Genomic DNA, 23,357 nt, shown 5'->3' on the forward strand with positions numbered 1-23,357 from the left:
ATTGTAGATAATATTGTGAGATGTTGAGTTTATCGTTTATAGTAAAAATGCTGCAAAAAGAGCTGATTAGAAGTGTGTAAACGGTGATATTTCTGCACAATCATGTCACGTTTGTCTGATAATTAAAATCATTTCAACACATTTGAACACATTCTGACATAAGACTGACATAATGGCCGTCTGAATATGATTATCTGGACTTTTTATCACCCACCTCTAGCGTGGGCTTAAACTAGTTGAAATAAAACTCACTAACTTCTAAAACATGCCGTGTGCTGAGAGAAGAGGTTTTCTCACTCAGACAAAGGCGGTAGGTCATTAATTGCGTCAAAACGACACAGGAAATCCAGGTTTGTTTGTCACTTAAGCTTTATCTGGGTCCAAACGATCTAATCCACTGGCCTTTTGCAATCCAAACAAACGATTCATCGAAATAACACCAGCGAGATGACAAAATAATCATTAGTCTCAGCCCCAGTGTTTATTCTGTGTGGTTCACTGTGAGTGAAGTAAACAGGTTTTTCGAGCATTTGTTGCTGATAAATGGGTTGAAATTTCCTTTATCAGCTCCAATTTACCACTTTTTATACCCTGACACAAAGCGAGTCGATACACGATCTTACGTTGTATTTCATATCCATCATCCAGCCGTGTCGTTTGACCTAAAGCCCGGATTCCTGAATGAAAAACACGTCAAGGATCTTCTTCTTGTTTACCTCGACAGACGACGAGGCGAGATCGAATCGAGCTTTTCATTGACTTTCCCATTAGAGAGCAAGAGCGCACCATGCGTTTATCCCAGAACTCCTTGGCCTAATTTGCCGTCCGTTTTTCCAGTTACTTCCTGTACACCTACGATAAGATGGTGGCGCCCAACGTGGCCCTGCGGCGGGAGGCGGAGATGAGCCCGGAGATGTTCGGCGCTCTGCTGAAGCACCACTACGACCGGCGAGTCCTGGGCCACGACGAGCCGCCCATGGGTCAGTCTCTTCAAATCATACTACTTTCTTTATTCTGTATATATTTCTTCTTATTCTAGCTGTTCCGATCATACAAAACGGTTCAATTTCATGGTGATTATTTGTTTAGTAATTCTTTGTAATTGTTTGGTTCAATAATTGCTCAAATGAGGTTTTAGTTTCAATACCAGTTTTAATATTAGTGTCTGATTTTATTTGTTTTTATGAAAGTTAACTAATTAATATGGGTGGATTTACTCATGAAATAGAAGCTGTTTAAGTGTTTTACAGGCAGATTACGTACTGAATTAGCAAACTGTACTAATCTGCATGATAAAAATGGTTTTGCACTTCACTTTATGACCAGTATTTCTTATATTCTTTATAATGATGACCGATTATAGTGCTCATAATGGTTTAATGAAGTTTAATCTGGCTTAAATCAAACTCTTATAGACACTAGACACTACTTTTAGAGACTAGAACAAGCTTGACGTGTTGAGTTGTGTGATTTGTTTATGTCATTAGTCGTTATCTGAGCCACAGACTCTAAAATGCCGTTTTATCAGAAAAAACGCAGCATTGTTCAATCCAAATGGCACAAACAGAAAGAGAAATATGTGACTTTCATTAATAATACACTTCATTCGTCAATATTGTAAATCTAGAAGTCTTTCGTCTGTATATTTCTAAGATTTATTTGGTGAAAAAGCAATACAAATCTTTGACTTGTCGACTGATAAAATGTTCATTATTTGGAATCCTGATTTCTATTTATAATTTGTCCAGTAGATTTTGTTCAGAAGTAGATTCATTTATGCACTTTTAGAAAATATAAAGCCTGGTATAATATTCTATAAACTTAAAATTTGTCTACGATGTCATTTCTATTGTGCACTGAGGATTTTTAAATACATTTCTGATCAAATACAGATTGACATATGGCGACTTAAGGCGTCAAGATAGAGAATATTTACGAAAAATATGTATTATTTATAAAAATCTGAAATAGTCGATTCTTTTTTGTCATTTTGATTCAATAATACCACTGACTTTGTACTATAAGGTGTTTTACAAGTGTCTTAGAGTCTGTTATGTCCAGATAATGAGTAGCAAAATACAACTGCAATATTTTTTATAGTCGGCTTGTTAATGAATACATGTAATACTACATGACAACATACTCCAAACAGTGCTAAATATTTGACCAAATATTCAGTAGGCGCCATGGTTATGATGATAAAGATATCCTTCATATTGTTTTATTAATTTATTTTTTAAACAACGAAACAAGACAACGATTTCTTATTGTCCAAAATAGTCCAGATGAATTGTCCCATTTTCTATTATTTTTCATTTTTATTTAAAACATAAAACAACAAAAACAAACGGGACAAGACCAAAGAGAACAAAATCAAATCAAATCAAATCAATTTATTTTTGTAAGGCCCAAAATCACAACAACAGTTGCCTCTGAGGGCCACAGGGAGAAATGAATCAACAATGTCTGTGGTGGCGATGGAGTCAGACAATGTCTGTGGTGGCGATGGAGTCAGACAATGTCTGTGGTGGCGAGGGACGATGTCCCAGGGTCCTCTGTCCTTAGACTCTCCTTCTCGGCCAGGAAAAACTACAAAAAAAACCTCTTTGGGAAAAAAGCGTAGAAACCTGGAGGAGTTCCAGTGAAGGAGAGATCCGACTCTCACAGACGGACAGACGGACACAAGGAGACTGGAGCTGGACCCACTCTTCAGGCAGAAGAGGGACCGTCTGAGTCGAGCTGGACCCACTCTTCAGGCAGAAGAGGGACCGTCTGAGTCGAGCTGGACCCACTCTTCAGGCAGATGAGGGACCGTCTGAGTCGAGCTGGACCCACTCTTCAGGCAGAAGAGGGACCGTGGGAGGCGAGCTGGACCCACTCTTCAGGCAGATGAGGGACCGTCGGAGGCGAGCTGGACCCACTCTTCAGGCAGATGAGGGACCGTCGGAGGCGAGCTGGACCCACTCTTCAGGCAGATGAGGGACCGACTGAGGCGAACTGGAGCCACTCTTCAGGCAGATGAGGGACCGTCCACACAGGGCAGGGACCACTTCACCAGGAGAGGGGCATCTGGGTCCACAGGTCCTCAGGAGTGAGAGAAAGAAAAGAAGGCGGTGAACAGTTTGCAAGTGGAATCAAAAAATAAATATTGTTTGATAGCATAAGTAGTCAGAAGAAGAAGAGGATAGTGCTCAAGCTGTCATACTTCCCCCAGCATAGTTACTCCTAGGGCAGCGTAGCTGAAGCTGTGGGTTTATGTTTCTGTTCCTAACTACTCTGACCATAAGCGATTTCGAAGAGGAACGTTTTAAGCCTGGACTTAAATGAAGAGACTGTGTCAGCATATTTAACATGGGTCGGGAGCTGATTCCATAACACAGGAGCTTGGTAGCTAAACGCTCTACCTCCTACAGTACTTTTAGAGACTCTTGGCACCACCAGAAGGCCAGCATTCTGAGAGCGAAGAGCTCTGTTTGGATGATATGGTTCTATAGCATCTTTGAGGTAGGATGGGGCCATGTCATTTATGGCTTTGTAGGTCAAGAGTAGAATTTTGAATTTGATTCTAGACTCGACGGGGAGCCAGTGAAGAGACTTCAGCACTGGCGTAATGTGCTCTCTTCTTTTTGTTCCTGTTAGTAATCTTGCTGCTGCATTTTGAACCAGTTGAAAGCTTTTTATGGAGCTTTTAGGACACGCTGCAAGCAGGGAGTTACAGTAGTCTAATCTAGTCGTTACAAATGCATGGATAAGTTTTTCGGCATCACTTTTAGGCAGGATTCTTCTGATTTTGGCGATGTTGCGCAAATGGAAATAGGCTGTTTTACAAGCTTGATTTATATGAGCTTTAAATGAGAGCTCCTGGTCAAATAAGACTCCAAGGTTTCTTACAGTAGAACTGGAGGCTACACTGACATTGTCCAGTGTGACTATCTGCTCAGATAGAGCGTCTCGTAGATGCTTAGGGCCAAGCACAATGACCTCGGTTTTTTCAGGGTTAAGAAGCAGGTAGTTTAGTGTCATCCAGGTTTTTATCTCCTTCACACAAGCACTAAGTCTGTCTACTTGATCGCTCTGATCAGGTTTCATTGATAAATACAGCTGAGTGTCATCTGCATAGCAGTGGAAGTTAATGCCATGCTTTCTGATAATGTTGCCTAATGGTAGCATATAAAGAGTAAACAGAATTGGACCGAGTACCGAACCCTGTGGCACACCGTAAATTACTTTAGAGCTTGGTGAGGAGCTCTGGTTTACATTAACAAATTGGAACCTATCAGATAGATAGGATTTAAACCAGCTGAGGGCTGTTCCTCCAACACCTACATCACATTCTAACCTCTGCAGTAGAATGTTGTGGTCGATGGTGTCAAACGCTGCGCTGAGGTCCAACAGAACCAGGATTGAGACCAGTCCATCGTCAGCGGCTAATAACAAATCATTTGTGACTTTAACTAGTGCAGTTTCAGTGCTGTGGTGGGCTCTGAACCCTGACTGGAAAACTTCAAATAAGTTATTGTCCTGCAGGTGGCGACAAAGCTGTTTTACTACAACTTTTTCAAGGATTTTAGAGACGAAGGGAAGATTTGAAATAGGTCTGTAGTTTACCAATAGGTCGGGATCTAGATTAGGCTTTTTCAGAAGAGGTTTAATGACTGCATGTTTGAAGGACTGTGGAACATAGCCACTTTCCAGTGAAGTATTTATTATATTAAGAATAGGGTCTATAATTAGGGGAAGAATGTCTTTGAGGAGTCTGCTTGGAATGGGGTCTAGGACACAAGTTGAGCTTTTAGAGGAATAATACATAAAAATATACAAGTAAAAAAATAATGGACGAACAGAAGTCAAAATAAAATAAAATGATGGCACACAAAGTCCAAAGCTACTCATTTAGTCCAATGTCGGTCAAATTGGTCCATTTTCAAATTCAGTTCAAATACGATTTTTTGTGTGTCTTTTTTTTTTTTCATTTTCCGTTATAATAAAATCGTTTCAAATGAAGTCCGATTGTAACTTTTTCCATTTCACAAACATCATCATAACCTCGACCCGCCCCCGATCGTCCGGCCGGTTTGTGTCTTTTCATTCCTTTTGCGACGACCTCCTCCTCCTTCGTCTTCAAACCCCACAAATCTCCTCCACCTCCACCGGCGCCACACGACCACGCGAAGCCCCTCCATCGTCTATAAATACCCCGCTCCGCCTTTACGTCCTCGTCTCCCGAGAGAGGAAGAGACAGCGTTCATGTCAGAGCCGTGGGAGGCAGCTGCGTGTGCTCGTAGTAAACATCCACACAGACACACACACACAGACACACAGACACACACACACACACACACACACACACACACACACACAGACAGACAACACACACACACACACACAGACAGACAGACAGACAGACAGACAGACAGACAGAGACACACACACACACACAGACACACACACACACACACAGACAACACACATACACGCACACAGACAACACACACACACACATCCACACAGACAACACACACACACACAGACAACACACACACACACAGAGAGAGACAGACAACACACACACACACACACACACACACACAGACAACACACACACACACACACACACAGAGACAGAAATCACACACACACACACACACACGCACACAGACAACACACACACACAGACAACACACACACACACAGAGAGAGACAGACATCACACACACACACGCACGCACACAGACAACACACACACACACACACGCTGCAGCAGGAGGACAATATCATCGCCAGCGTCGAGTAGAAGCCAAACTGAAAGCGTCAGCATCGATTATTTATTAGTCCCACTCTGCGTCGAGTAAATCAAAACTCAAAGACGAAGTCCAAACGAGGCTGAAAGGAGTTAATACGTCGATGGCAACTAATCGATTGTCTATGTTTTGTTATTTGATAATCGTATTCTGAGGCGTCAAAACACTCGGACAAACTCGTATTCACCACAAAATCACACAAGAAATGTGTCAAATTTTGGGGGTTTCTGTTGTAAATCTATACGTTTCTTGGTCGAATATTATAAAAATCTCATTCACGAGCCTTCCACGATCTAAAGAACTAATCAGTTAATTGAAATAAACAATAGATACTACAATTGATACTTATACTAGAGGGTACTTGGTTCAAAACCCTACTTGAAGCACATACTGTCACTGTGTTTCTAAACGACACACTTACTACAAACACTTAATTATGCTCATGAAATCAAACTTTCTGAACGACAAAATAAAGTAAACGTGACAAAAACGTCCATTTAAAAAGTACTTTACATTTTTTATGCTGTAAATTGACTGAATCGTGAAGATGACGGACCTTTTATTTGCATCAATGATTATAATTTGTTGTGTTTTCACGGCGATATTGTGCCCTGAATGATCACGAATATCGATTCAGCGAATAATCCAGACGCCCCGGAGTACGAGCGCGCATACAAACGCACGTGAAGACTCCTGCGGCGGTGGGGGGGGCGTCGGTATTGATTAAGCTGAGCGGTGACCTCCCCTCCGCTGCACTCGCTCCCACATGTGCTTTATATGTGCACTTGAAAAAGCCCACATAAGCTCGCCATTGATGACACGAGCACACAGCGGGCGAGAGAGCAGAGGGTGTATTACGCTCATGCATTATTCTACACAACAATGCCAGGAATGACTGTAAGAGCTTCCAGGTATGCTTTTCTTTAGCCCATTTGCGTGTCCTCTTTTCATCTTGGATCTCTGAAAAGCAAAACGTGTCGGGCCTTTTACTGTCGAAAACCGGAAAGATCTTATATTTTTGTGTGTAATGTACAGTATTTTCCGCACTACAAGCTTTGTACTTTTTACTTTATAATCCAGTGCGCCTGACCTAGAAGCGGGTTTTGTGTGGTACACGTTTTGTTTCGTGTACCACCTTATAGTCTGGTGCACCTTTTTATATATGAAAAATGATCTAAAATAGACCATTCATTGACAGTGCGCATTATAATCCAGTGCACTTTATAATCCAGTGTCCTTTATAATACAGTGCACTTTATAATCCAGTGCACTTTATAATCCAGTGCACTTTATAATCCAGTGTCCTTTATAATCCAGTGTCCTTTATAATCCAGTGTCCTTTATAATCCAGTGCACTTTATAATCCAGTGCACTTTATAATCCAGTGTCCTTTATAATCCGGTGTCCTTTATAATCCAGTGCACTTTATAATCCAGTGTCCTTTATAATCCAGTGCACTTTATAATCAAATGCACTTTATAATCCAGTGTCCTTTATAATCCAGTGTCCTTTATAATCCAGTGCACTTTATAATCCAGTGTCCTTTATAATCCAGTGTGCTTTATAATCCAGTGTCCTTTATAATCCAGTGCACTTTATAATCCAGTGTCCTTTATAATCCAGTGCGCTTTATAATCCAGTGCGCTTTATAATCCAGTGCGCTTTATAATCCAGTGCGCTTTATAATCCAGTGCGTTTATAATCCAGTGCACTTTATAATCCAGTGCGCTTTATAATCCAGTGCGCTTTGTAATCCAGTGCGTTTATAATCCAGTGCACTTTATAATCCAGTGCACTTTATAATCCAGTGCGCTTTATAATCCAGTGCGTTTATAATCCAGTGCACTTTATAATCCAGTGTGCTTTATAATCCAGTGTGCTTTATAATCCAGTGCACTTTATAATCCAGTGCACTTCATAATCCAGTGCACTTTATAATTTATAATCCGGTGCACTTTATAATCCAGTGCACTTCATAATCCAGTGCGCTTTATAATCCAGTGTGCCTTTTTTGTGGAGTGTGGAGAATACGGTACTGATAAACATATACTGAGAGCTGGAATAAATCTAGAACGAGAGCGACAGAAACGACTGGAATAAACCAGACGTTTTATGTTCTTTTTCCAGTTATAGATTCCTGCAATATATGAAAAGCGTACTTGGTTGTGCAATTACCGGTAAATGAGTTTTCTGCGTTTGACCCTCCTTCAGTGCATCCAGGGGTCCAAGATAATATAGTGTTATTACATTCAGGTTTATTTATTATTTTTCCTCAGTTCTTTCTTCTTCTACTTCTTTGCTTGGTTTTTCATTCACTTCCAAACCTGTTCTGTCTCTCCATCTGTGTTGTTTTCCTCCCGGAGTCTTTCCTGTGACTCAAAGGTATTTTTAACACAGGTGCAGAGCCGTGTTTGTGTGTTTGTTTGTGCGTGAGTCATTTAATGGGCGTCTCGCGGTGCCAGACGAGCCGCGTTTTACTCTGAATACATTTACATTTAAGACTGCGTTAAGTCGTGCGCCGACCAGAAGGTAAACGGTTCAATATTTCACCCGATCGCATATTGGTTTCGCCGTTTCTCACCAAGATTTGCCGCGCTGACGATCGGTCGGTGCTGGTTTTAGTCTCGATGCTGACCTGCTCTAGCACCGGTTTAGACCTGGTTTAATCCTGGTTTAGTTCCAGGTTTTATTTCCAGTTTTTAACCTATCCACAGTGAACCAATCTACAGACAATTTGTCATCCAGATTCTGTCGTGATTAAGTAGATTTCTGTTCCATTTTTGTTTGAAATACACATTTAGCTGTACAATTAGTTGAAATGTAATCCCAATTTAAATCCAAACCTTTCAAAACGTCAATGATCTTCTTTCGTCTTTGTATTAGAGAGGTCTACAGCCAATTCGAGCTCTAAAGTCAATAAAATCATGTTTTTTGGTGCAGAGTGCACACTTTGGAGGAAGAAATTAGACTTTTGTGTTCGTTTAGTGGCAGTGGTTAAAAGTCTGCCTTGTTTATGCTCGTGAAATCAATATCAAAATCCATTTGCATTAGGTTTTTACTAAGAAAAGGCACAATACATACCAAAAAAAAATGTCACGCAGACAGTATCCGCACGTGAACGACACCGTAGTCGTTTGTAGTTTGATCTGCCTCCGTCTTTAAAGTGGAGGAACAGAACGGAGTTTGAACAAAGCCGGGGCCCACGCAGAGCGCTCCCACACGCCTGTCTCCTCTGTCTGCGCTCAGAGGATTTGTGGGCGATGTTTGAGCTCGCTTGGTGAGCTGCCTGTTGCCATGCGGAGCCGGATCCGCGCGAGCGTGAGCGGGTGTCGGCGCGCGTAGGCGACAGGCTTACGTATCGGTTTTTCACATCTGAACTCTCCAGCTCACTCCATTTTTCTCCCGCCGTCCACTCGTTACGGTCAATAAGTCCTCGTTCTCCTCGACTTTTCTCCCCCCTCTCTTCCCCTCGCTTCCATCCTCTCTTCCATCTTTGCACTTACCTGCTTTTCCCTTCTTTACTCTGCTCTTTCACTTCTGCTACAGTAGAAATCCATACCCAGATTAACCACACCTAATCAATACTTCAACTAGTATCAACATTAGATTTGGACAGGACAAATTGGACAATGGACATTTCCTGAGCAAACGCTGCTGGGTTTTAAGTCGTAGTTTTGAATAACAGCAAAAATATAAAATAATAATGATAAAATGGATTGAATAATGTGGGGCCAAAATTGTCATCCTTACTAAACTGTACTTAAACTTAAACCTGAACACTCTACGATGCTGTCAATACTGAACAAATGACTAAATATGACAGAATCGGACATTTCCTGAATGCTTTTTGACCTATATAAGACTAGACAAAATACAAAATATTATTTTGTGTTCATAATCAATCACGTGTCTCGTCCCATCTCTAATTAAATCCCAATAATACTAATAATACACAAAAAAATAGGTAAAAGTAGCTCCCTGTCTGTGCAATGACTTTAATTTAAATTGAGCTTCATTTCTATCATTTCTATTTCAATGATTCAGTTTTATGGAGCAGAGTTCAAACTTCGGAGGGAGAAACTGTGTTCTTTTTTCGTGTTAAAGGTCGTTAATGGGACGGGATCTCGTGCCACAAGATCGTTCGCACACGAGGCAAACTATCTTGAGAATTTCTTTAATACGTTAATGCATTTACTTTTAGATTCACAAATGGTCTCGTCTTGTATCTTGTTACCTTTTCAATTAATTCCATTTCAAGTCGATTCTAATTGTTAACGATGAAATGCTTGGGTGTTTTTAACCGACTGGTCACTTTTATGGAGCAGAGTTCAAACTTTGGAGGAATAAATCAGGGTTTTTGTGTGTTTTAAAGGGAATGTTGTCAAACGTTTGTCATATTCATCCATATTCGTCCAGAAAATTAACACCCAACGCCTTTTTTTTTGTGTGTTTTTGATGATAAAATTGTGCTAAACTCTCTCGCTCCCCCCCTCAGACCTGCACTCCTCGCCTCCCGTCTCGACCGCCTCCCCCGACGAGTGCAAGTCCCAGATTCTGTCGGCGGACCGGGAACGCCAGGCCCAGGCAGTTTCCATGGAGACGAGCGGCAGTTGTAAGAAGCGCAACGCCAGCCCCCCCCCTCCGCCGCCTCCTCCTCCGCCTCATCATCATCATCATCATCCTTCTCCTCCTCCTCCACCTCCTCCTCCCTCCGCCTTCTCGTCCTCGTCTCTCGCCGAGCAAACGGAGCCCAAGGACTTGACGAGCTGCGGCGCGGCGGGGGGTCCCGAAGACGACAAGGACCGGATCGTGGTGGAGATCATGCAGATGTACGGCAGGCAGCAGGAGAAACTCAACGCCACGCTGCACAAACAACTGCAGCTGGAGATGGTGAGCGGGAGGAGGGGGGAGAGGTGGAGGGGCGGGGCGGGGGAGTCGAGCGTTTCCTGTTAATAGAGGAAGCGACGGCGGCCCCTCCACAGTCTCATGTCTGCTTAGAAAACAAGCTGAACAAAGAGTTGCTCGAGTAGATTATACTTTGTGCTTGTAGTATTGACATAAGTGTAGGACTAGAGTAAGAAGTAACTGTATTTGATCTGTAATGAGGGCTGTTTATGATGTTAGTTCGTACTTGCACAAACGCCACTTTAAAATGACACTAAACCAGGATTAAACCAACTCCAACCAACCAAATCATAAATACATTTTCATTCATAAAACTGATTCTAGTATAGATCGCACCAGCGGGAAAACTGGAGTCTGATACAACACGACTGCTGTGTAGCAAAAGGATGAATGGAAAACCATTAAAATGCAACAAAACCCTCGATTTACTGTATGTTTCTGCCGTCAAGTCTTCAGCCAAGAAATCCTCCACATGCTCCGTACAACATGCCTCAAATATAACTACTGCTGCTGCTAATAATACAACATCAAATCTTCATCAAAGAACATCTCTAAGCTGATTTTTCTCTCAATACAATATACAATAATATTACACTGCCTACACATATATTACTACAGCTGTTACTACATCTACTACTAATTGTTGCTTATATTTACATAATTGCCAATAAATCACAAATCCACCACCACCACCACCACTACTACTACTACTACTACTACTACTACTACTACTACTACTACTACTACCACTACTACCACTACTACCACTACTACCACTACTACTACTACTACTACTGTTACTTACTGTGAATTGGTAAATGTTCTGATGAATAGTTACCAGTGTTATTGCTACTTCGGCTAGTACTACTGATGCTTTATTTATGATTTATTTATTTTATCCATCTCAAATGGCATTATGACTACATTCCACCATTTGGGAACCACATTTATTATCTTCAAGTTGGTTATGCTTCTGTAAAAAATAATCGTAGTTGTATTTTGATCATAGTAATCGTTATCTGGACTATACAGACTCTAAAACCGAAAGCGTAGAGGTAAATAGGTCCAAAATGTCCCCATCGTGTGGACAAATAAAGGCTCATCTTAAACAACTACCAAAAGACATTTCATAACAGAGACATTGGCAGTTGAGTTTCCGTCAGTAAACTACAGCATAATCAGACTTAAATCTTTGCTAACGTGCCCTCGCTGGTCTTCATGGCGTCCTGCTCGGCTCCTCCTGACTCTGGCCGTGTGTCCCGCAGGAGCTGGAGGCGCTGCACGGCGGCGAGGCGGCCCGTCTGAGGGAGCTGAGCGCGGAGCAGCGGGAGCTCCGGTCGGAGCTGGAGGCGGTGCACAGCGAGCAGGCGCGGCAGCTGTCCCAGGCACGGCACGAGCAGCACGAGCTGGAGAGCCGACTGGAACAACTCCGGCAACAGGGCTGTGCGTGCGAGCCCGGCACGCGGAGGCAACAGGAGGCGCACTACACCGCACAGGTACACGGACGCTACATGCCGACACGCCAACACTCTGGGCCCGGTGTGGCTCCCTTTGAGCTCTAATGTACATTCAGTCTGTCCCTGGTCTAGTCCCGTCCTGGTTCACTTTGTCTGTGGTCATTGTGCAAGTGCGAACGCGCCCAAAACGTGGTACAAATCCCACATCACGCAAATAAATACAGGGATTAAGGCGTCGAAAACACACACAAACACTTTAAATGACATTATTGACTCATGTCTGCACTCGTGAAAGGCTTAACGGGTTTTATATAGTGGACTCGTCACGATTAGGCGGTTAATTGATGCGGCCTGGAGCGCCGGTCGAGGCCTCTTTGATCTTCTGATATTTTGGCTCGAGACCTGGACCACGAAGCTCCCCCACAGAGTGTAATAAGCCTCCTCCTAACACTTGGCATTAAACTTGGCATTAAACATCATACAGTTCTTCGAGTTACGTCGCCAACATCGACATATGTCCAAGTACCACTTCTTCTCTCAGGGAATGTAAATGTGCAGTATATGACGCAGCAGCATGAAGTCTCATTTTCTGCATGACTTAAAACTGGTACAAATATTGCATTAATAGCTCTGTTCAGCATCGACTTGTCTACATTACTGACATGTTTAGCTCGTTTTGATAAGAACCGGGAGCACCAAATCTTATAAGTACGTCATCGTTTGGAATCAGTAGAATGATGCCGAACGATATCTGCAGAAGGAGTTATGGAAGTGTCATTTTGTTCTGAACCATGATTAACACTAGATAAAGTGTTACAGTGTTCTCATTTTGTCTAGTGCAGATTATTTAAACTTACACCTGGCTTTGTATTGTCTTCTAGCTGCTGAATATATGAATATATGTATAAAAAACAATAGTACAAACGATTACTGTCATGATACTTACGTGTACAACTCAATTTCGACTCAAAGGAAAAGGCTAAACTATTAATAAAAATACTGCAATACAGATTCATTTTAACACTAAATAAATGCAGTTTTATTATCATGTGGTCTTATGTAGTAGATCAGATACACACTAAACTAAATACTAAAATGATTCAGGAACTGTCTGTTTTCTTTTTATTCTGTTTTTATTCAACATCGATACTTTAAATGAGTATCTAGCTTCGATACTAGTAATCGATCCTCTTTTCCCCGGTTTATGTCACAGATGTGTAGTATTCAGTCAAAGTCCAGGCTTCTCTATTTACCTCTACGCCTGACATGTCAGACGTTACCCTTCGACCCCCGGCATTGACCTCCCGGCGCTCTCTCTCTCTCTCTCTCTTTCCCGCAGTTATCCGAGTTACGTCAGCGTCTGGAGCGCGCCGAGGCCGCCCGGCAGGAGCTGCAGGACGAGCTGCGCCGGGAGAGGGAAGCCCGCAAGAAACTGGAGTGCACAATCAGCCAACTCAAGCATCAGATGACCCAAAGCTCCTGCGCGGCGGCGGCTCTGGGGGGCAGCCCTTCCCCTCCGCTCACCCCCTCGACGGGGCCTCCCAACTCCCTGTCCCCCACCACCTCCTCGTCCTCCTCCCTGTCAGAGCACCACAAGTAACCCCGCCCCCCACATACAGTGAAGCCTGAAGCTATCCACACAACTGCACAATTGTTTACCTGGAAAAGACATTTTTAAGTGAACATTTAAGTGACACTTTGGGTGCATTTGTAAAGGACTTAAAGGAGACGTATCGTGCTCTTTTTTCAGGTGCTTCGTATTGAACTATAACACGAGTAGATCATCGCTTTACATTTTGCTCAGTGTAAACGAGGCAATATTGATCTAAAACGGCTTAGAAATAGAAACGGGTTCATTGACTTCCCGTTCGAAGCTGCAGCGCTGATAAGCCCCGCCTCTTTTTTTTTACTGTAACGAGCGGCCAATTGTCATTTACAGATTTATATTTTTGAAAAAGTGGCTACGTGACATTTTAGAACTCTCATTCAGAGTCTTAACTTTTCTTATAATCACAGCTAGGTACAGGGATGTGGGCGGGGACAGGGGGCAGGTGAACACAGGACTTCTCTGAGCAACTCGAGCCTCAGTCGCGGGTCAATACGGGATCAACTCGAAACACGCGGGAATCCATCGAAACTTTGAGCAAAACCGAAACGCCGCTGGAGTCGACTTTTGTACGATACGTCTCCTTTAAACGACAAAAGAATATATCATTTTACCATCGAGGTGGGAAAAAAAGAAAATCTATGCAAAACGGTGCCAAAATCCAGTTGGAAAAGTGTGGAAAAACCCAACCAATTACTGAAAAAACCCCAAACTGCTTTGTCACTAGGAGAGTACGGACTACTTACAGTAAAACACAAAATATCTTGAAAGTATTTGCGTTTTTCCACAGCGTTTCTAGCCTCTTCGGGCAAAACAGATGCATCAACCATTCAACCAGAGTGTGAATAATTTCGGGCTTAACTGTACCACCCACACGAGGGGCCCCTGCCACCAACTTTCCCGCCAAGACACTCTCTCCCCCCTCCCCGACCCACCGGCCCTCCACAAACCCCTCCTCCTTTTTTATTTCAATGTAGGACTGATCATTATTCTTTTGTAATTTAACCACACTTTAAAAAAGAAATGTGGTTTTATTATTACCCATCATTTGCTCCTCCTATTACTATAACAGTATTTAAATATTTTTTGGGCATGTACGTTTGTTTTTTTTGTTCCTTTTTGCTTTTATTTATAGTTTTTATCTGAACTGACCGCTGCTGCTGCCGCCGCTGCTGCTTTGACAGGAATTGGGTCCAAAACGTGACCAATTCTACCCTAATCATAAAGTCCCACCAACTATCAACTTTCTATCCACTCTCGGAGCTCTCGAACTTGGACATTTTGCGCTCAGAGACGTTCTCCGATCTACGCTACTACCTGGCACAGCAAAAACGGCGGAAAGATGTTTACGGACGTTCCCGAAGATGCCGGACTTTGTGCCCCGTTTGTGTGGAAAAAAAACAAAACACCAGCTACTAAAAACTAGAGAAAATAGTAGAGATTCTATTCTAGGCGACGTGATAGACCTTAACTGTACAAATGACCTTTTTGTTTTGTTTTTGCCAATGTCATAAACCTCATGAATATATGCCAATAGTGACGATGAACTTGAAGTGTGATGAGTTTTTTTGGCCCCGCCCCCTTCATGGTAGCTATCGCAGAAACCGTCTGTCTGGCCGGGGCTGACTCTGGCCTCTTCGTTCCTCTTCCTCTGGTTTTCCATGAACGACGCGTGGAGTTCTGTGTTTTTACGGCCAAAAAGACGTGCAAAATGTGCCCGTCTGTCCGCTCGTGCCATTACGCTTGCACGCCATAACAAACATTAACCACCAGTAAACGCCGCCACAGGAAGTTGCTGTGACGAAATTAGCTCCGAGACGTGGCACCGAGTCAAAAAAAAGAGATGTTTATTTCAACATTTTGAAGATATTCTCTCCACTTTTTTTGACTTTTCATGCTCAAACAATGAGTTTAAACACCATAAATGACTAAATTAAAGACAAAACCAATATATGAAAAAGTATCCGATTGCATCATTTGTCGTATTTTAATATTCAAATACTAAAATCGGACAAGCAGCTAGGATTTTAACTGCGTCGCATGTAATTCTATCCATCTACTATTGAAATAAGAAGTGTGTAATCCAGCCCGATCCGTCCACGCTTCTCTTTCCGTGTTTTTTTTTTTTTTATCTACTTGGAAATGTTTTCTTTCCCTTCCGGTCCAGACAGAAAGCACCGGGCTCTTATTGGGGCCAGTCGCTGCGTGGAGGCCTTAAACTTGGCCCGCACAGTCGCCCCTTTAAAGGAATGCGTCTGGACTTTGGGGCGGGGGGAGGAGGGTCTGGGCCGAGCTCGCTTTTCCAAGAAGACGAAAAGGGCTTGTAATGCGCGGTTACATGAGCGCACATGGCACAGGACGGGGACATCGGGGGCACGTCTGCGGGGAAACCGTCCACCGTTCTGGATAAACCGGTCGAACGCGAGCTTTTTCTTCCATTTCAGTTGTGTTATTATCTATAAAAAGTGGATTAGGAGTGACGTAGCATACAAATATGGAGTAATCGACAGGGAAAATGCATTATCGAAAGAACAAAACCACAATTACTGTACGTCAGGTGGACAAGACTAGGCTAAAAACTAGGAATATACATAGACTTAAACAGTAGGAAATGGGACTAAACTAAATCCATCTTAAACCAGGTCTACGTCAGGTCAAGAACCACTAGCACGACTTAACCAAACCGGGATTAAGTGAGGACTGAGGGTGCGTTTAGTAGTGGTTCGGCCATATTCTAGTTCTGGTTTAAGTCCGGTCTAGTCTCAAGTTTAGTTCCAAGTTCGATGTGGTCGTTGTGTAAGTGTAGAGACCATCGTGGTGGTAAACAAGAGCTAAACTAGTCTAAACTAGGCCTCGATCTGGACTAAACCGGTACTTACTAGTCCAGGACCACCACTTCCCCGCGACACGCAGACTCAAAGGATCGGGGTTCATAAATCAGCCGAGCCCAACTTTCTCTCCACGTGTTTTTTCCCGTATCGTCTTACTCCATTGTCCCGTGTCGTGTGTGTGTGCTTTTTACTTTCTTTTCGGGGGGAAATGCAGGTTGCGACTCGAAGCAGTTGCAGCCGTTCTCATAGTTTTACATGCGACCGCCGCTCAAAATCTGCATGAGTGAACAAACAGCACCGAAGAGGACGAGGGGTGCGCTCGGGGGGCTGCAGCGGGGCCCGTGTGGGTGGCCCGGACGCGAGGGGTACCGCGGGGGGAGGCTTTGTCCTGGGTTGTCAGAATGGGGGCACGCTGTTGTTGTTATTGTAAGGCTATGAGGCGATGGCATGCACTGTACAAAAAGGGGGGGAAAGCGCAGGATCAGGTTGGGACCGGTCGGCCTCTGTCGGCGCCGTCCCGAAACTCGAATGCGTTTACGTTGTGGACGCTTTTTTATCGAAGGTGTTTTGTCGTTTTGGCTCAACGAAACTATCACTGGGCTTTTCTGCTGCTTCTAAAACTCTGACTCGATCGAAAATATGTAAGAAAATCACGTTTGAATGCCAAAAAAATCATCAAAAATATTAGAGATAAGAGACTGCGATTATTGAAGAGAAATATTGAGTGCAAGCTTCTATGTTTATATATTATCTCATCTTTATGGCTATTTTCAGGTCAAAACCAAGACAAATTAATACAAATATCTCTAAAACAACATCTTAATTTACATTCTAATATTTTGTTGACCATGCATGGGCTTCGGAGTGATGAAAAGTCCATTAACACGTCAAAAATATACAAAATAATCAAAATATTAAGTCTATTGGATGGTCAGAGGTGCTCTAAACACAAAAAAATATGAATATCCTCAGTTATATCGTGCAACCCTAATTGCTGAGCTCCACCACGTTCAAACCAGACAACGGGGAAACGAGAGGTCTTTTTTTGTTTTATTTTTACCGTGCCAGTTGCCAGACCGAGAAGCGCTTTCTTTCTATTGCCACTGAGGAGATCCCTGTTCTTTGCAAATGTGTGTAAATAATTGTTTTTTTGAGAAGAGCGAGCGATGGATGAGACGGGGATCGGGCCTTAGCTTACGTTTTATATGCATCCGCTCAAAGAAAAATGACATTCCACTGTGCTCCATCCTACACGACACTGATGCATTACTTCCCTTTACCATTTTAGGAAGACTGGGCTTAAGGAGGAAACTAGTGGACTCCAGAACCACCACGAACGTCCGCTCTATGGTCGCAAAGGTTATGAAAGAAAAATATTTAACGTATAAACTAAAGATTTATATTCACCTTGTAAATACAGTAGTCATTATTATTAATATATTAACTGTTAATCTTCAAAAGGTTAATTCATTTGGAACAGGTTAAGGCAATTTTATTTGTTTTTTTGTTTCTTTTTACTTGCGGAAATGACGTGCGTGAATGAAAACCGGGCGGGAAAGAGCATGGTTTTACGAAAAAGGTTTTTACGCAGGACTAAAAAATGCGGGAAAAATAGGAAAAACGCATATCGCTTTGTTACACACTGCCCCCGTTTTGACTAAACCACGCCATGGACTGATGATTCGTGCGTAATGTGAGCTTTTGTTTCCAAAATTTGAAAGACATTTTGGGCACGAGGAGAGAAAATGCTCGAGGACAAATGTGTTTGCATGTCTTTGCTCTAACCCCCCTTTTTGTGTCACACGGGCCACTCTCTTTGCAAATCTATTGTAAAATAACATAAAAAAGTCCCACTTAACGCTCAAAATGGCGAAAGTGCATGAATCTTGAACATTGATGTGTAACTTTTCATTCTGGTGGATGGATTTTTGATATAGCCTACTAAGATTGAAGAATATATTTGTCTTACATTTTGACAGAAACACAAGCGCAGCTAATTTCAAAGGGAAAGACTGTTGTTGTTGTTGTTGTTGTTGTAGCTGCGACATGTGTTTTCTGAATTTCACTATATGCACTCAAAAGATAATCAGTATTAACTTAATTACCTCTATCCATGATGTAATATTTGGCTCACGGCATAGTTCGCATCTCGTACACTAGAGGGCACTGTTCAGACGCGGAGCAGCGTTTAAAAGACAGCTTTGGTTCTCAACCGGTGGTAATAAGTCATCATCACTTTGGATTTGATCATTTTATACATTTACAACCTGCAATTCCATCACAACTCAATCAAAAGGTGTCAAAATGTTGAAGTTTTGTTGAATTTTAAGTGATTTCTGTGCCGTATCGCACCAGTTGTGAATCAAAGCCTGTAAAGTATGAGAATCTCCCAGTGCATTTAAAATATGGGAAATATCTGCCATTACTTCCTTAACGAAACTTAAGGTGGACTTTTTTACGCTGCGGTCAAATTCTGAAGCAATCTTAAGCCAACGCAGTAGAGGTCAAACTAAGTAATCACTGCTTCCTTACTAACATTAGGTACATGATTTTGAATACGTTTAGATAAAGACTCCCCTCGATGCTGTCGATATTTTGCAGTGTCCAAACGTGACCATTGCATAAGTACGTTGCCAATACTTCTATACTACGAGACTTTTGTTCTTGCATGAAATCGAGACACTGTTCTCCTACCTCATGTTGTGATATGGAAAAGATGTTTTTTAAAAAGCAGGACACACTGCGTCTGTAAGTGTTTCTCATCATTCATATCTTTTAGCTAATTACCTCAGTTGTAAAACTAGTGATTGTTTTTCTGTTCTTCTTCTCGCCTCCCTTCTCCCAGACTTCAGATCTTGTACATAAAAAACCCTGTATAGAGACAATGGACTTGGATCAAATTCAAGTAAACTTCTGTAGTGTCAAAATTACATGTGTGTGGCTCCTGTTTCTTTATATTTAAATGACAAGACTTGAATTACTTCAGAATGACATCCAGTGAGGTTTAGTCAAGCAAATGAACAAGCAATGTATGATCAGATATTGTCATGAACTTTAGTGTTAGGATTATTGTAAGAATAAACGCTCCTTTATGATTTGCACTGTGACCGTTCAAATCTTCTTATTTCTAATAGATTACACTTCAAACTAAAAGAAAGTTGTAAAAATGCTGTCTCATAAACAGCCAGATAAAAAAGTACTTTACATGTAGTTTGACTTTTTAGAGTGGATTGAACTGAATCACAGCTGAATAAAAACTTCTGGTAAATTAAATTCTAATTCATTTTCTAATTCATACTTGTTTCTGCCACAATCCTCACGATTATTATTTAAATGTGTACGATTATATTGTGACCTGAATAATCACAATTTAATCACTTTTATTTAAACAAACCCAGAGCAAAGTGTACTTAAAGAAACATTTACTCATTAACGCTCAAATACAAAGACACGGCAGCAGAGTAAACAAGAGAACAATCGAGAGCCGAATCTGGTTATGAAGTAAAAGTACACGTTTGCATCGCTGATACAGTTTGTTCAAACGTTGTAATGAAGTAAATGTACGCTCACTTAAAGCTCCACTGTGGAACATTTCTGCTACAGGGGCCACTACGTTCTCATCTCCACAAAGATGTTAATGCTTTGCCTAGAATGTGCCACACTATTGCATTATACTTGTCTTTCTCCATGGCGACGAGCACGTGGTGACAGCAGGCCGAGTTACAGGTCGGATCTGTGGAGAGTGGACCGTGCTGGACTACTGGACTTTTAATCAAAACGGTGCGAATTAAAGTAGAATATTGACTTTGGATAAAATGGTTACTTAATAAAAAGATAACATTCAGACACTGTTTTGAGTTGTAGTTGGTAAAGATTAGTGTATTTACTCTTCGTCCTGGTTCAAGGAAGTCAAAACTAAGATAAAAGCCGCTTGTACAAAGTGTATTACCGGCACTTTGCAGAACACTATTTCCTGGATCGAAAAGCATTTACAGATCTATAAACTCCAAGTAACAACACAGGTTTACACAAGAATTAAAAATAACACACATTTCTTTTTCATTTTGTATTTTCCTGCAAAAATAACAAAACATAAGGGGCATAAAAATAGTGAACTGGGTAAAACAGGAGCTTTTCTAGTCAAACGACGCCTTGCACGTCTCAAATAAACTATGGAATTACAAAATATATTAAATACAAATGTTTATAAAGACAAGAAAGTGCCAAAATGCATGGAAAAAATGATTGAGAGTGAACTGTTGCAAACGTGACAGTGTATTTTCAAAAATAAACAGGCCTGATATATTGTGATATCTTAAAAAGTCTCACAATAACAAGAACATATATATCACTCATTGTATAGTACGTTTTATATTCCGGTATTTGTTTGTTGCAGCTCAATTGAGAAAAGAGTCAATCCTGCTTTAGTGGCATAAAGTGGTCTTTAATAATCGTAGAGAAAGATTCAGTTGAAGTCATGTGACCTCCTGATAAAGGGAGTGTTTGGTTCCACTTGATACTGATAATATCTCTAATGACTGTTGGAATCCCTGTTTATTTTAAAAGGTAGGGCAAAACCGGTTCACCCTGAGGAGCAATGCAGTTTATTCTGTCCAATGCAGTGAAGGAACTTGTAAAGAGCGTTACATAGTGAGACTAAACAGCCTCTGCACAAGAGGCTTTATCTGCACAGAAGACACTGGAGCTCAGGACCACAGAGCGCCGTGCATCTGCATCTTAAAGCCTAAAACCACTCTATCAAAGACAGTGAGGTGAAGATTCTAAAGAGGAGTTAAGGAGGCAATATTTGTTAAAAAAAAAAAAAAAAGAGAACTCCTCTGTGAACAGAAATGGAGGTTTAAGATTTAACCTTCCGGTCATATATAATAGTGTCTTGAAACCCTTGAGCAGTAGACGCCTAGGGCATTCTGATGCTCACCAGGCACTCAGTGAGGAGGGAGCGAAGGTCAGTTTACAATAGGATGTAGATAGCCCTATTACAGGGCTGTTAGAAAACAAAGAGGTAGTTTCAAGTGAAACCAAATACTCCTTTTATCAGGAGGTCACGCCCGGGGCCCGGCAGCATAAATATCTGAATTCACAGACTCAATTCGCAGATCGAGAATGACTAAAAACAGAGTCCAGGTTAGGATACAACTGAATCTTTTTCTAGAATGTAATAGTGTAGTGTAATCCGGAGGGATCACACCGACACGTCTGTTGAGGCTGTACTGTACATCACACTTTGAAACTCAAATTCAAGACTGTTGCTTTATTCAAACATTGGAAAACTTATAAACATCTTAAATCACTCGTTCAGTGTTTCTGACTCTAGTGTGGTAGGATCACGTCTGCTGCTGAGTGAGTTTCCACTCGCAGAAACTATCAGGAGGAACTGCTGCCGTGCCCTGCGCTAACTCCAGGCTCGGATTGACGGCGCACAAAGCCAACGCGATCAAAAGACTGTTCAAAAAGCAACACCAGGCGCAGTTCAGACTCAGGTACGACGGCATCTCCACGGGCAAAACAACATGGAAGAATAGGAAGAGCAGAAACAGCGCCCAAGTCTTCCAAAATATCCTTAGAACGTTGCAGATGAAGATAAACCTCATATGGATCTCTGTTTTTATGGTCATCAAGCAGTTCCGGTGCGGCTTTTTGGCGAGCTGCGTGGTGTATTTCAGTGAATGCCACGAAACGAAACAAAGAAGCAAAAAGCCTACGAAAGTCGCCGTTTCAGATATCGCGGACGAGCTGGAAATCCAACAGTGGTCCTCTTGAATGTTGGCCGCATCGTCCAAGAAAAGCACGGCGTCTGAAAGCTTGAAGACGTACAACGTAGCGCAAAGCCACACCGTCAATGTCAAACACAAATGGAAAACCCAAGTGGCCCTCCGCATGGCGTCCCGCAATCTCGAAACTGTCAAAAGATGTTCCAACACTGTCAAAACGAGGACGCCGGGATGCTGCGCGCTGTGGACGAATCCGAGGATTTGAACCAGCAGACACACGTGGTACCGGGTGAATCTCACGTCCAGGAGGCTGACGTCCTGCAGCAGGTGAACGAACGTGACAAACAGAGTCAGAACGAGGTCCACGATGGACACGGAGAGGCTGAACACGCACACGAAGCTCCTACAGATGTGCTGCTTTTGGAGGAAGACCAGAGCCCAGTTCAGGACGCTCTTCGCCGCGAGCCCCAGGAGCATGCTGGGGAGGGGGACGGTCATGTCCATCTGCGGCTGCTGGAGGAGCCTTCCGGCCTGGAGAACCTGGAGAGTCCGTACACAACATGAAACAACAGGTGAGCAACTTAATTCAACTCATGCAAACTAGAGCTGCACACGACACAATCATGGAAACTAGCACCATGTTTGTTAAATCAACTTTTACAAACAAAATGTACATGCGTGAAATTGAAAATGTATTTTTTTATGTAAAAGTCTCTGTGTTGGAAGAATAGTGCAGTGGTAATGACTAAAATGCGGATTGAAAAAGGAAAACAATGTAGACCAGTGTTTCTTAAACTGGGGCTCCTTCCTCTACAGTTCAACTATTCAATTTGTCATTTGACTCATTTTTCTTCTCTTTTGGCTTTGTCTTTGTTCAGAACTTGTAAAGCGACTGTGTCATCCCAGTTTCAATCTATTTAAGCCGTAGTTTAGGACTAGAACAGTCCTGTTTTTCACCTGGTTTGGATCCGGTCGTATTCACAGGGCCAAATATTATCTAAAGTGGTACTTGGAGAGCCACTTAA

At 42.2% G+C, this 23,357-nt stretch overlaps 2 protein-coding genes across 2 annotated transcripts in view; one reads left to right on the forward strand and one right to left on the reverse strand.

Moving 5' to 3' along the window:
* skila (SKI-like proto-oncogene a) overlaps positions 1 to 13,771 on the forward strand; it is a 59,358-nt gene extending 45,587 nt beyond the window's left edge. The window contains exons 5-8 of the mRNA XM_072440793.1: positions 838 to 980; positions 10,297 to 10,691; positions 11,972 to 12,202; positions 13,503 to 13,771. Of these exons, the coding sequence (XP_072296894.1) occupies positions 838 to 980; positions 10,297 to 10,691; positions 11,972 to 12,202; positions 13,503 to 13,763 (1,030 nt within the window). The 3' untranslated portion in view covers positions 13,764 to 13,771. The remainder of the gene's footprint in view (positions 1 to 837; positions 981 to 10,296; positions 10,692 to 11,971; positions 12,203 to 13,502) is intronic.
* Positions 13,772 to 21,620: 7,849 nt separating this feature from the next.
* gpr160 (G protein-coupled receptor 160) lies at positions 21,621 to 22,848 on the reverse strand. The gene has a single exon (XM_072440320.1). The coding sequence runs from the start codon at positions 22,834 to 22,836 to the stop codon at positions 21,946 to 21,948; it is 891 nt and encodes a 296-aa protein (XP_072296421.1). The 5' UTR covers positions 22,837 to 22,848; the 3' UTR covers positions 21,621 to 21,945.
* Positions 22,849 to 23,357: the final 509 nt, after the last annotated feature.

The sequence above is a fragment of the Eucyclogobius newberryi genome, unplaced genomic scaffold (assembly GCF_026437365.1).
Source record: "Eucyclogobius newberryi isolate DKJ021-1_F unplaced genomic scaffold, fEucNew1.0.hap1 SCAF_12, whole genome shotgun sequence".
NCBI classification, from domain to species: domain Eukaryota; kingdom Metazoa; phylum Chordata; class Actinopteri; order Gobiiformes; family Gobiidae; genus Eucyclogobius; species Eucyclogobius newberryi.